We start from the raw sequence: 15,346 nt of genomic DNA, 5'->3' as shown, positions 1-15,346 counted from the left end.
GTTTGTGATTATGGTCTGCACTCGTACCACCTCTTGGTGATTCAAATGTCCATCTACGATATTATTTCACGAATTTCCAGTGGATCAAAATTTGCATCGTTACAGATCCATCATCGCATAGATCAACCCTCTGTTGAATTTAATCCATCGAGTGCTTGATGAAGTGAAATAAGCTGGAAAGTGACACATTTTGCCGAACCCAATTTACACTGGACGTAGACTGCTTTCGGAGTGCACCATTTTTATGGCCTACATTCACATAGCATTGCATATTCGGCTGGGGTTAACCCATTCCGGCGTGTTTACTCATGCAGACCTAGTAATTCCTCATCGATCATCATTTTTGCGTTTTTCAAGAAAATTTTACCCTTTCGGAATCAGAAAATAAGGTGGCAAATTTAATTGGTAAGAAATGGCGCTGTCTCTCTGTTAGCACAGGTAGTGCATGACGCACTCCTTCTCCTCCAAGTTAGGTTATGGTAATGTGAGGTACGCAAAGATGTTGCTTTCAAACTAAAGTAACCTTAATGTTAATCGATGTTACTACTTCTTTAGCTTATAGCCAAACCACCTAGTTGTAAATGTGAATAAGCACCAAGATACTGCAGTAGTCGCTGTCATTGGTCAACCACTAGATGCATGTTAGGTAGTGTGTGCTACATTGTGAATTACAATGTGTATTTGCTTTGCAATGGTAAAAATGGAAGACAAGCCGGTGACGTTAAGGCACTTCGCCAAATCTATCTACCTGACTGCGGGTCAGCCGGGTCACATTGTTTGCTGTCTGTCGGGCTTTCCCGGGATCACGCAGGTCATGTGGCATCGAAGTCCACCTTCCGGTATGGTGGGGTTGGAACGAGCTGAGAAGATCTCTACAGGCTTGCAGTCCCTTTCCAACCATCCCTTTTCCACTCAAGAGCTTGTACGAACCTCACATCCCCTAAACGTGAGTAAATAATAATGTGTTGTCCTTGAAGACGTTATAATACCTATTATTCTAGACACTACCGTATTATCAAGATTTAGAAGGAATGAGAGCTTGGAAGACCTAAAAGAATCTGCTAAATCTTGTAAATAGGTGCAATAAACAGAATTTTGACATAGTGAATGGGGTCATAATAAAACAACCTCAAAAAAACTGATTTTACTGAGTTTAGGGGAAAATTACCAACTGTAAATTAATGAGTATCAACGAAATATTGTCATTGATCCGGGTATAATGTCAGTAGTCAGATAGATAAAGCAGCAACAAGGACGTAGTTGAATGAATGTGTTGATGGATGAATTCAACTTGCTACCAATAAATTGTTGCAAGGAAAAACGGTCCCTAGGACCGACCAAGTCGTTGAAACAGTAAACTTCTTAGTTTGGCGACTGGGAAAAATTTTAGGTAAGATCACTTCTTAGGTTGCTGATTCTATATCACAAATCGGCAAGTCTAATTTGTGAAAAATTTAACTCAATATTTTGGTGAAGTTACTTAATCGAACTGGTCCAAATGGGGAATGAGCCGCATTCAGGATGCTTTATTAAATAAGCCTTTGATACAGTCTTATTGCTCATGGAATACTAATGATTTCGCAAGTATTTTACATTCCTTATCCTAAAAAATTCCAAAGACTTTATAATGACTTTTATGGGATATTTATAGTTCGATTCGAATGGTGAACGAATGAACATCAAACCGTGTGAATTCTCAAAGGATTTTGCTCACATACTAGGCAATCTTTTTTAAATGTTGCGTAAGTTACACATTAGAAGCCCAAAGTGGTTATAAAATTTTCGTCTTTGTGTCCATCCTTTAGCAAGACTTAAGCTAATTCTTTGAGGTAAAACTGGTGCTCTCGAATGCGTCCCGAATTACCCGGCCTCGAAATTTGACTCATGAACCTCACATATCCTGTACCGTATTACCTACTTTACAATTCCGTCCGCGATACGATGGCTCTTCAGCATAACTTCAAGATAGACCTCCTCATCTCTGATAAACCCCGTTTGTGCCAACATTGTAAACTACAGTTGTGATTCAGTTGTTGGTTCGGTCGTAAAACTCACGAATATCCGAAGAAGTTTCCCTATAAAACCAAATAATTTGAAATCTTCCAGAGCAATTAATTACATAAGCCCTAACTGAAAAGTAACATTCGGTGGTTGTACACATACTTTGACATCATCAGCCATATTTTAGACAATGCACATTTCTGGATATGAAACGCATTGTATGGAGTGCGATTTCTTTCCTCTTCTCTATCCATAGTTGGATCAATGTCAATACGTTTGACGGCGCAAATGCGAAATAAACCCTTCATAAATACTTTAAAAATAGTACCGAATTGCTACTTCATAGTTTTAGGAAGCATAGAAGTTTTAAATTTCGTGACAATTCTGATATTGTATTTGATTGGAGTTTTGTTTATATGACACAACTTTGATTATGTCAGCTCTTATTCGATGTGGGGATGATTTCAATGATCCTGAGTGAAAAAATCGTAGTCATGGCAAGCATTTTCACCCTTTTAGAGGCGGAAAGTGTAAAAGTCATCAAACCTACCAACTTCCGCTAATGCAGTGCTTACAAACAGCCGGAATTGACAACTGCGTTGAAATTTCTGCTATTAATAAAATGTTGCTGTCCCATATTCTCGTTTGCAATTCTGTCAAAATTTACTTATTGTAGGTTCATTTTCGAACTCCGTCTGAACTAGTCAATGGGGAATTGCATTAGAATAATGTTTCATCCCTTCTTCCCGTCCCTAGAATACAGTTTCTCTCTTTGAATTTCCACATCCTACAAAGTCATCTAGCTTTTATTCGTTTTCGAGGTTTTGTATACTGGTGATGTAGACGAAGAAACAGAAAATATAAATGCAAACAAAATCCTCATTTTGCTTTATTCATGAAGGCTTCCACAAGCATTGCAGAAAGGTAGTGCCTCAAGATGTAAATGAGCTCTAGGCTGTGTCCGTTCACCATGACCAGTAGAGCTTCATTAATGGCTCTCCACTCCAGCACAAATAATTTATTCACTAACGTGCTTTTCTGAAAGGCATAATGCAGTCGAAAATCCCTCAACTTATCACTGAATTGTTCTTGGCCAATATTATCAAATAGAGTGCTTTAATGGAGGCACCGGCGCCACCTTGGCCATTTATCGGCAACTTTACATCAGCTATTGTCAATTGCTGTAAAGATGTCTCCGTTCCACTCGGGCTGACCCGCAAGCAGTTACACCCGCAACCATCACCCCTTCATCCGAACAGTAAGCACGTATGAGTAACGAGCCCCTCGTCAATCTGAATTCCGTTAAACAAAAAATAGCGGTTAAGTCCATGAAGCTCCAACTTCCTTGTCTAGTTATTAAACCTAAACTCACAATGTAATAAAAGTGAAATTTGTTAATACGTCCTAATCTTCCATTAAAAATGCGTTTTGTGCATTTGATGTTTTGTGGCGAGACCAAATTGCCATAAAAAGAATAAAACGGAAAGCCAGTGACTTATTTGATAATGCACATGTGAGTTGGTTAATCGGTTTTTTCAAGGTGTGTGATCTCCTCACAACTCAGTACTTTTGTGTTAGTACACCGTTCTTATCATCTCATAAGACGCACAGCATTAATTTGTTATAAATTATTTATATCGAAGATCACATTCTAGAGGTAATAATACCATAGCCACTGCTAGTTCTACTGTTAGAAATTTCATAATGTATAATTCGAACACCTAGAAGTACGACAAGCATCTCAAGATTGCGTGCAACTTTTGCAACAGCTTTTACTTTTCGAGGCCTCCGAATGCAATTTACAAAGCATCCAAACCTTTTCGTTTAGCCTTTATTGTGACTTTAAACCACTAAAGTAAAGTAAAAGTGTTCATTATGTGTGGGCATTCTTTGTTATTTAAATACCCATTAAAAGTAGTGCAACGATTTACTCGTCTACTCAAATTCGCAATAATGCTTATGACACCTAGAATAAGTGTTAGTTAATGTTTATTTACCGATGCATTAGGGTGCTGAGATTTATCCTGCATCACCAACTTGTTGCGCTAATCATAGATGCTTGTCTTATAGGAGGCGCAGCAGCAAGAGTTAAGTTTTCAGGACCTAAGGTAACCTTACTTTGACGTTACCCAATGATATTGCTTTCCTGCCAAAACTTTGGCAGAATGTTCAATACCGAAGTACCCATGCGGTCACCTTCTTGATGTGACTCGTAGCTTCAGCCTTTATCGTTCAAGCTAACACAGATTTTACAAATAAGCATAATCCACTTGTTTTTGCACGGACTCTTCAAAGTGTGAGTTAAGAAATGATCGGCAGTAGTGTCAGTGTCCGTCATATTTGGGTCTTCTGCAAAATACAGTGGGAGAATAAAGTTTAATGTTTTCTTTGAAAAATAGGGCGTGACTTGCTACAAAAAACTGATTGCGAGTGTTGGGCCGGAAATGTCGGGTGCCTACACTTGCCAGGCAAAGAATGCTCTCGGATGGGGATCTCTTTCAAAGCCTTTCAATGTCTTTGTCAAAGGTAGGCAGTGCAAGAGAAAATATCTTCATACATCATCGGACGCTCCTCGAGAAGGCCTTCAAGATGTGCATTTTTTAAATTATTATTAATTAGCTGAGCACTTTGTAATTAGATTGAGCATCGCATCTGGAGTTTTGGAGCGCAGAGAGGGCACTTAGGCTAAGAATTATATTTTCTGTCCATTTTTCCTCGAACCAAAATGCAACGTGTCAGCAATGCCAGTCTCGCTATTGACCAAAATGAATGTTCCATTAAGTGAACTCAGATTAGGCGCTGAAGTTAATTAAGTTTACAAAGAGCCAAACAATAAAACCATTCACTCATCTCTCTCTTAAGCTTATGTTTTTCGTGTAATTTTAAAACTAAATCTATTGTAAGGTGAAAAAAGTGGAACTTGCAGCAGGATGTTTTTAAGTTCCTTTTACGGCTTTCAGTGTATGATAGAGATAGAAATCTGGGGGTGGCTGAGGATTACTTACAGATCTTGAAGGATCAACAATTGACCCTAAAGTAATTATCTGACTAAGTCAGTTATTCCAACTTGACGAAAGAGAAACCGTTTATTCTTCTTAACTGAATTACTCGAAAAGTTCCATTTTTCCCAAACCTTTGTTCTTACTCAAGTTTATTTACGTTGACAAGCAACTAAATGCTCTACAATATACATTATTTAAGGAAGTATATGTATATTTTTTACATTTAGTCCAGCCACATTTTACGCAGAAACCTGACAAATTTCCAAGTCGTGAAGTTACCTTCGCCGAGGTTTTGCGGAGTTGCAAAGCTGCAGGCTTTCCGCCGCCCGAGATAAAATGGGTCAAATACGTCCTAAAGGTAAATTCAAACTGTAGGGGATTATTAAATTATAAATGAAATTATTTGGACTTAAGTGAGGGTAGTGCAGTCTCTTAGTATTCCTAATACTAATGATAATGCTTAATGGAAAGCAGGGGTAATAGATGATTGTCTGCTCTTTTTATGAGTATGCAATATTCATAGAAGAACAGGGGAGCGATTCGATTCTGGTTAATTTTACATTGGAAGTGGGTGGGACAAAGGTCTGACAAATATTTGCATAATTTTATGACATGACAGAAACCGTGGGGTGTTTTGGACAAAATGTGGTTCTTTGGTCAACTTCACTGCACCAGTTTCTTAAACAGCTTATACATGCATTAGTGCTTTAATATTCGCCCAGTGCCAACTGAGTCTGTAAACTCTTAGTACTTAATGTCTATCCTCTTGGACCTGTCTCTTAATATAAGTGGCCCATGTTTAGTACTTCATGTCCATTTTATCCACTGATTGGAAAAAATCCCCATTGCTTCAAGCACTGATGTTGCTTTTCCAGAAGCACAAGCAAGTGAGGCAGCCTGAACACCAGTTTAGACCCAGATATTACTTTAAGAGCGCATTTTTGAGGCCTCAATCACCAACTCTCACCTCAACATACGTTTAAATGTTTGATCAAATCATCAAGCAAAATTGCAAATAAAACACTACTTGTTAAACAAAATGTCTGACACCTACTTAGAATCGTATATCTCTGATTTTGGGGTTTTTGGATATAGCTCCATCCGTGACCGAAAACCATCAATACTAAAAAAAATGATTTTGGGTTTTCAATTTTCGCCGTGCCAGACTACAATTAGCGTCAGGACTGAAAAAGGCTCTCTAGTGGTGCCTTGTTAATTTATATTCGTGGATTATTCGACGAATCTGTAGTAATAGACAACTAAATGTTTGAGTAGTTCCATTTTTAAGTAAAGTGGGTAAATTTAGGGTGAAAATAAAACCTTTCATTCTCAGGCCCCAAAACACATGAAGCGAAATATCTCCACCTCCTCCGAAATGGCACAGACGGGGGAGGAGTGGATGTTGTGCCCCGTGGAGAGCAGAACCCTCTGTTGGACAGCCGAGAGGCATGAGGTGGCTATATCGAAGGCGACGCAGGAGTCTGGCATCTTCGCGTGTACAGCCTCCAACGACTTGGGCTCCCAAATCGCTCTGACGAATCTCGTCACACCAAAACTATCCTCCGAGTGGCGGTTCTCTTTGGGTGGGCAACTAGAAAACCTCCATCGTCAATGCTATCAGATGGTGGATTGCATTCAAAATGGGATGCCAATGAGAGCTATTTGACTCATCGCTTAAATTTTAAACTTTTTTGTTTATTGAAATGCATTCATTCGGTCTCCATCTAGTATCGTTAAAGCACTTGTAAAGCTCTAGTCATTATATTGTTAAGGAAAATTTCGACCACCCCAAGTATTCTATTTAAGCGGAGTAGGGTAAGGCTTTGAGCATCCAATGCAAGTTAAGCACAGAGTAACTTAACTTTGAAAGTTTCAAAATGGGATATCTGAATTACTGTTGTTTCTCAGGAACAGGAATAAAAATAATGTGGATCATTTTCCAAAGTAAGTGTCTTGTGAAGGATGGCTAAGGATTTTAGGGCATAAAAAGCTTCACATGTGCATCAAATGTAGAAGTTATTTCCGTTTGAGAACGAAAAGAGGACGGACTCTATTCGGAATTCTATTGGAAAGGACCTTTACCATAGACTGATGACTTTTCGATAATCTTCAGGTCGTCCATTCCTGAGACAGCATTCCTCCATTAATGTTTCCCTCTTAGATATTCCTGTTCGGCCATTCACTTCAATTTAGACTAGAAGTTCAGCGGATGACTTTTAGCATTTTTTTGGGGGCAGGGGGCAACGGGACCCCAATCACTTAAAGAAAGTGTAGGACTTTTGAAATAACAAAGCGAAATTGGTCAACATAATCTTGTGTGCAAACTTGCCGAGATGCTAACTTCTGGATGGAATGTGTGTCTGCCTACAGCAGAACTTTAAATGGAGCAATGTATGGGGTTGTGTCTTGCACATGGTACGTGAAGGCTTGCACTCTGATAAACCAAACGAAATTTGGTATAGCTCTTAAGCATAGAGACACAAAATCCCATGCATGATTGTCACGATCAGTTATTTTAATTACACAAGAACTCAAAAAGATAAGTATGGAAAATGGTATTTATGTGATTCAGGGTCTTACTTACCAGTAATATGCTTATTTAATGACTTTTTTGACAGGAATCGATGTTACCGATTCTCTTCCCTGTGGATTAAAAGTCCTCATGGAGATGTTTACCTGGACACCCACAACCATTCCCAAAAAGGTGATTTTAGAACATCGCGAATGCTCTTTCTCGGTAGAATTCTCCACCTCTTTGAGGGAAAAGCAATGGAAACGTGGTTAGTTTATTTCTTGAGGCTATGCCCAAACTCTATTTATGGCACGTTTTAGGCGAAAAAATATGTTAATAGTTCACGCCACTTTAACAAGATACCTACATTTAGCTGGCAAATACTTAACTAATTTTCTTTTAAGAAATAATCCTAGGGTGTAGTTAATAATTCAGCCCTCATTTAGAATAAGCTCAGGGATGGGTTTGATAGGTCAGTATTTCGTGCCAAAGGAGAGGTAGCATTGTCATTCATTTCTGGCAGAGTGATAGACACCAGATGCGAAGAGGATAAATGCTAACAAGTACTAATTATCTTTCCTTGTTTCCCTAAAGGCTATTGTACTAAACTAGGCCATGCCTTCAAACATTTCAATAAACCGGACAAGCAGCGACAGTAAGGGTCTGGGTGGTATACATGAAAACTGGAAAGCGTCCCTTATCTACGATTTTACGATATTTATTTAATTAATTTCGACAGATTTAACCCGCCAGAGTGTTTACTCACTAGTAATTTTTGTTATAAATTTACAACTGATTTTTTGTGGGTCTCTGCCCGCTTTCATCCCATCTATGTAGGCATTTCTCCTCTAGTTAGCGATGGAAAGCGGAGGCTTCAGTGGCGAGACGACGAAAGTTACGAGCAATATCTACCTCTAAAAGGTGTTTTGAACAATTTCGTGGATTTACATGAGCTTTAGAGACCTGTCTTGAGCCCTCATGAATGCATCCAGTGGGGCCAAACAAAGTGGTGAACTTTTACCAAGAGCTGACTGAAATTTCGATGATAACTTTGAACTGCTCGAGCCTTACCTGAGTATGCTGTAGTATTTGGTGGATACTTATGTCCAGGTTAGAACGAGAACCCATTCACGTAGAACAGCCAAGAAGTGACTGAAAAGGATAATTTCCCTCTTAGCTGTACTTGATATTTTTCATTAATTAAGCGATTTACTATTTGTCATGCGGCTTTGAAAGCAATAATGTGTTTTCAAAATTTTTTTTCCGCTATTCGGTCTAGTTAGTTCCAGCACAAAACCAACACTGGGTAAATATCGGTGATTGTGGAGTGCGTATGAGAAATCCATGCCGCCACATTTATTCCCCCTTGCAGTAACCCCTGAAACCCACTGAAGCACCACATCGTTTTTCTGTGCTGGTGCAAACACAATGGTGAAGTGACGCAAGGCATTTAGTCCCAAAGGAGTCTCATTGCCCATAAAGCAGCTTTAGCACAGGTACTTAAATGTGTATCTGAAATAACACTAGCTTAGTAGCGACAAAAGTGGGTGAATTGTCTAAAAAGGTTTTTTTTTTTGTGGCTACGTTTGCAACAAGCGCAACCGGAAGATAAAATCGTGACGATGTCACCCAATTTCTACACCAGATAAAAAATGGTGTTTTTTTAATCATATGATGTTCACCCAGATAACTTTTGACTGTTTAGATACATTAAATATATGACACTTCTCAGTTATGCGGAAAAGGCCTGACAGCGATAACACCGACATATTTATAACTTTCTGCAACTATCGTACTTTATGCATTACAATCTACTTAAGGTGATGCATTTATTAAAAATTTGAATTGAAAGTACAGAAAATTTATTCCCTTGACTCGTCTACATCCTACTTCGTGGGATGTGGCTGAGAGAGTTTTAATACCCTCGTTGGCACTACTACCTTGATGTGACCAGATATAGGCAATAACTACCATTTACTCAGGATTTGCAAGGAAAACGTTGAACAGCTGAACGAAGTGTCATTGCAAAGTTTGGCGGTTAGATATTCTGGACTTAACAAGTCCGAAAATGATTCAGCAAGTCTTTCGATTCTCCTGAGACCATCTCACCACCACTATCGACACCACCTTAACGACTTTGTCAACTGCGTAGATTGGCAAATAACACTTCCCTTCCGAAGTCACCTGATCGCAGGAAAATGTTGATCAAAGAGATGTGACGTCGACATATGTTAGCAATGCCTCACTAGCGGAAAAATTATTTTCCTAATTTCTTTGACCTTTGTTTGTATGCACTGACTGTACCTTTCTCTTCGTGTTGATGTTTACAAAAAACAGCATCCACTTCCTTATATTTTCTTTCTGTTTTTAAGGAGATATTGGCATGCTTTACGTGAATGTAACGTAGTTTTTTATTAATTTCGCAGCACAGCCTATGAGATTCTATGGCTCAGAACAGTAAATTACTCCCCTAGCTTAAACTCATGACGCGAGTAGAACGCGAATTCGGACAAAGGAACGATCCCGGTATGAAAACAATAGCCTTGTATTGGCCAAAGATGGACAGAAAATCTGCAGTTATACGAGCAAACCAATCTCAGAGGAAAAGAGTAATGGAAGTAATGAATGTACAACAACTGCATTGCGCCACTTTAGACTGAAAGGCCAACATTCGAAAGCATTTTGGATAAGAAATTTTACAGGTTATTTTATTTAGTGATGAATGCAGTAGATGAAAACTAAAACTACGTTTGCGTTAACGGTGATCTTATTTTGAACTCTCCCAGAAACAATCTCCCCACAATTAATACGATCAGGGGAATTCAAGGTTCTTGGCCTCTCCTCCAACATATTGACTGCCGTGAGGGTTTTCGTGAGGTGTTCACGGCGTCAGCCGGTTGTGAGCAACACCGTCTACGCCTGGACAAGGGCTCCAACTGACAGTCTTGAATGCTCTTCTACCAAAACTCGTCAAGAACCAAATTCAGGTACACAGTCCCCATTTTTCGAGTTTGCTGAATTCTCTTTCAAAGTAAATTTAGGTTCTATAATTTTGGAATATCTCTTCAAATGATTTGCCGTGAAATTCATCATCGTAAGTCGGTGTAATGACGCTTCGTGAAAAGTTGTCCGGTGTTCTGTTTGGCCGCAAAATCGCAGATTCGGATCATTCACTTCGGTGGAGCGGACTCAAACTCCACTCAAATAACATATTAAATCTTCAGTATCCAAGAGGCCTGGCTAGTGCATTCAGATTACTTTGCTTTAAATACGCTCTAGTGTCCTTTGAGGGTTTAAACTATAAGGTGATCAAAGAAATTCGCGAGGTTTTTCATTAAAACACCTCTCATAATATTCCATTCGTCCAATTAATCATTACTACTCATAATCTTTTCCCAATGGGGCACGAACTGGCCAATTCCACCTAGGTAAAATGCTTTACCTCTAGGAGCTAAAAGCTGTGCCATAGATTGTGCTAATCGCACTGATATATAGGAGGGAAGGACAGAGGATGAGGCGTTACCTCGTACCAAAAAGTACATTTCCTCTCACGGGTAGACTTTCTGGTGAAAGACCTTATGTTTTCTTGTGAAAATAGGCATTTTTTAGACTACTTTTGCTAAAGCATTGTTCCTGACACTTTAAACCACAATAGTTTTACCTTCAGCGAAAAATTAATCGCGAGTAATTTTGTCTGCCGTCCACAATAGGTACAAAGCATAGCCTTATGTAGGTAACGTGTGGATGCCTCAGGAGTGTGACCCAATGAGCGGATGGTTTGGAGATAACCAGTGATATGCTCATTCACTTAACGCCGGCATACAAAAGTTATCGCTCATCAAAATTCAGCCAGCAAACAATCTAATAACGGTGAAGAATGAGTTAAGAGCGTTTGAAACTCACCGTTTTCCATTATTACAAGGCGTGCAGAGGCTGGGAGATCTGGCTGTAAGAGAATTGCCCCATCACTAGGGTTAGACATTACGGAAAGTAATCCACTCCACATCATTCACGAATTAATGTGCCTATAGGGACAAGTGGTTTTGCATTAGTGAGGAGCTTATCACTAGAATAAAATTGCTTAGGCTACTTATTTATGATACGATGTTCTGCCATCGCATTTCCTCCAAATGCTGAACACATTAAGAAAAATTTCCACTTCCTTAAAAAGGAATTGAAAGGATTAGGTCGACACGTTTGAATCCCATTAAATTCAATTAATATTTATGAGGACACAAAATACCAAGAAAACAGTTTAAAACGCACTAAAGTACCAGTGAGGTGAACCATATCTGCGCCTTATAGTGCATGTAGACAATTCCGTGCATCTTGCAGGTCACTACAAGTTGGGTCAGGTTAATACAACACGCCAAACAGAAGGTTTTATAGAATTTCTGGGTCATTTGGTGTCCGTTGAAAAATTAAATAATACGAATAGACTCCAAAGTTTGAACTACTGATGCGATGTTTACAACAAGTTTATCGTGACCAACGGTTATAACAAAAAAATTTTTTAAGCCAAATAAAAGGGTGTAAACTTTAAGTTCGGTAATTTGCGTGAAAAGGACGTCGTGGTAATGTGGACGCATTAGCGTAGACTAAAAATGACTTGTTCTTTATTCCACATTAACGTCTGTCCGTAGGACGTGAAACAATGGTCGTAAGTGACTAAATTGCAACGAAGCTACCGGAATATTTTGTCAGTCTAACACTGAATATCAGTGGATTTTTTGTTGTCTGGATTATATTGCCCAATGTGGTTGTCTTGGCGATAGATTCGGGAAATCAGGAGGAAAGCACTCTGATGAAAGTCCTCCTCACCTGTGGAATACTGGTATTAGCACTGCTCTCCGTTTTGGCCTGTCTGCTGTTAAGACGAGGCCCCAGAAGTCGAGCAATCAAAAATTATCTACAGAGAGCCAATTATTCCTCTCCCCAGCAGAGCAGATCGTGGATTGATCATTGCAGTGATTCACCATCCGTCTTCAAAACAACCACCTCCGCCCCCAACACCGTCGACGCTACCTCCGAGGTGAAGGGTGGCCTTCAGTTAGTGGCTCAAGTGCCAGAACAGTTACGCCTGCCTGAGCTGAGCTTTCAGAGGTTGGATGATACTCAGACGGTAACAGTCATTAAAAATTCCATTGATGACCGTAGAGTACTCGAGGATGCTCCCACCGAAAGATTCAATGTGTCGTTTTATCCGCATCTTGGGGTCTTCAACCTTCGGCAACTACGCCAGAGTAGAAGGACATGCTCTCCGCCTAAGATTGGTGGGTTTCATTGTTTGTCCTGTTACTTTCCGTCCGATTAAAGAGATAATGAGCATGACTCTTCTTTTGATTTAGGTTCAAAACACAAAAGCTGCGAAGCCAGTCCTCAGGGGTAGGTGGTAACTTTATCTCTCCTCATCAATTTTAGTGCGTATTTACTCGCATATCTTCAAATTTCCGTAAATATTCATGGAAAAGTCATAGATAGATCTAATGATATGCATACACCTATGGATAGTCTGACCTTAAATATTGCCTTCAAAATGTCATTTGGTAGGAATATTTTCAACCACGGGAGGTGGCTGTGTCCCAGGTTTTTTCTTCACCGAAAATACAGTGTAAAAATTAAGAAAAAAAAATATGAAATATGGATTTCTACTTGCATAAAATTACAGTTTACCTTCTTGGCTAAAAATTGGCGGACTCGATGAATAATTTATCATCAGATATTAACCGGCGACGGATTCATGGCCTTGACTGTTAACACTGGCATATGTTGATGTGCTCCTTTAGTTGGCGTTCCTCAGTGGAATGTTTAATGCTACTTGGCATTTCGTGTCTTACACATCATTGTAAGGACAAATCTGAGGTACACGTCTTAGTAAGTAAAAGGTGATATTAGTTAAGAAGATACTTTGCAATGAACAATTTTGTGTACTCGACTTAACACTAGGCTGTGGCCTCACGGAGATTGTTGTAAAGGTCAAGAAGGGAAAGTAGATCTTGAAAGAATCTATCGTTTGACTGTGGACTGCACTAGTTCTTCCACTTCTCGCTCCACCAATAGCGATTACCAGCTTTTTCAAAGAGATTTGCTAGTCAAATGACATGCGTTTGTAAACATTGGGACGGCGAACACGCACGGTTTATCAATGCTTCACCTTTGCTTTGTCACAGTAACGGTCCACTTATGTATTGAGAAGGTGAACAGCAACTAACCTGTCAGTATGCCTTTGTAGGTATAACAGGGTACTCAAAGCCCCTAGTCTAAGTCAACGTGAGAAATTTTAAGGCACTTTTGCTCCTTGTATTAATTATTCAAAGCCAACATCGCTTCCGAAAGTCGCAATAAATATCCAGTACTAGTAATGTTTATCTTCTAATTCGCTTTTCAAATACTTTTTAGATTTTTGTCTTAGAGTAGAAAATATTGAAGCGTTAAATGTAGATTTTTCTACCAGCACGAGTGGGGAAAAGTTGGATGAAGTTATTTATCTCAGTGGCTGAAAGTAATGAGAGCGACAGTTTCTCCTCTTAGCCGATCGCGCAGATATTGACTTAGTTGCAAGCTCATGTCTCCTCATCCCCTGTTTACGTTTGTGTGCAAGTTAGTTTCGGAAATCTCTCCACAAATGCCCTGAAATCTTCAAATATTTTTCCTGTCAAAATTGCGGCAGGGTAGCAGTTAGTAAACATCAACATTTCACAGATAGATTTTAATTAATTTTGACTCGTGAGGGCGCGATCTAAGGGGAGATAAAGCTCTGTCTTGAAAAGGAATTTTTAGGGGCCATTTACTTTACACTTGTCTGAGGTACATGCGTTGTTTACATTAGATACCACTAATACAGTCGTGATGGCTAGGCAAGGAGAAGTTTATAACGGCAACTTTAAATCGGCATGCCATTCAGTTGGAGTTGAGGATGTGTTGAGCTTCAGCAATCGACATTTGATATAGTCCCCGGCGCGTCATTGTTCTCACCCAAATCCGCCTTATTCTGTCAATTCATGGTAAATTACTAGGTTTAATAATGCTTCTAGATACTAAATTTTCAGTAGGCAGTTCGGAGTTCCTTCACATTATTTGGCTATGAAGTCCTATCAGGTTTCATTGCATGTAAAACTCAACATTACTATTTACCAGGATTGTTACTGCATTGATTCGTCCTTCTTCTGCGTAGCCATGACCTTACATGCGATTACGTTAATTCTAATGAACAAGAAAGGCATTAACAAAGTGGTACCGTTGGGCCACAAAGGCCAGGGTAACACTGGTAGTCAATCTGCGTCTGTGGATGGAGGATTTATTCGAAAACAGAAAAATCGCATCAGCCGGATCTACTGATAACCCTGCATTAGTCATGATGCCTCCTCTGTTAGAAATGTAACAAATAATCCATAAGTGCTTTTAAAACCAGTTTAAGTACTACTTTTCCTGTCATGCTTGTATACATTTATTCCTTTCCCTGTTTCAATAGCAGATACCCCACATTTTTGCAATTTGATGTTCTTTCATTAGAGCTGTTAAAACATACTAGCGCGCTTCTAGGACTAAAATCTACTTCATAGGAAAAGTAACAAACATTGTGGTAGAGAAGAAACACTTTCGTAATCTAGATCAAAGAGCAGAAAAGTATCTCAGGCTGCGAGCATTGTAAGATGTTTGCTCTGAATAAGGGAGTCTTTTTCTCCACAAATCAAGGATCGTGATTTTAGTGGCTAGGAGAAGCGGCAATTGTTTGCACCCATCTCTACAAGAGACAAATCTATACACCTTTTTCTGCAATGTAAATCGGATCAGCTAAGAGCATTAAATCTTATCAAGTCCTGAGCTCATC

At 39.3% G+C, this 15,346-nt stretch overlaps 1 protein-coding gene across 1 annotated transcript; it reads left to right on the top strand. All coding sequences in view use genetic code 11, as the record gives it.

Moving 5' to 3' along the window:
* Positions 1-700: 700 nt before the first annotated feature.
* On the top strand, positions 701-12,904 carry EGR_01081 (bone specific protein; the record flags this gene model as incomplete). Its single annotated transcript, XM_024490330.1, has 7 exons — positions 701-946; positions 4,401-4,527; positions 5,231-5,361; positions 6,337-6,586; positions 10,302-10,546; positions 12,455-12,788; positions 12,864-12,904. 7 exons carry the CDS (start codon positions 701-703, stop codon positions 12,902-12,904), a joined length of 1,374 nt encoding a protein of 457 aa, XP_024355149.1.
* Positions 12,905-15,346: the final 2,442 nt, after the last annotated feature.

This window comes from Echinococcus granulosus (genome assembly GCF_000524195.1).
Source record: "Echinococcus granulosus chromosome Unknown EG_S00004, whole genome shotgun sequence".
Taxonomy (NCBI): Eukaryota; Metazoa; Platyhelminthes; class Cestoda; order Cyclophyllidea; family Taeniidae; genus Echinococcus; species Echinococcus granulosus.
The sequence above is the reverse complement of the archived record's forward strand: the minus strand, read 5'-3'. Positions and strand labels throughout refer to the sequence as shown.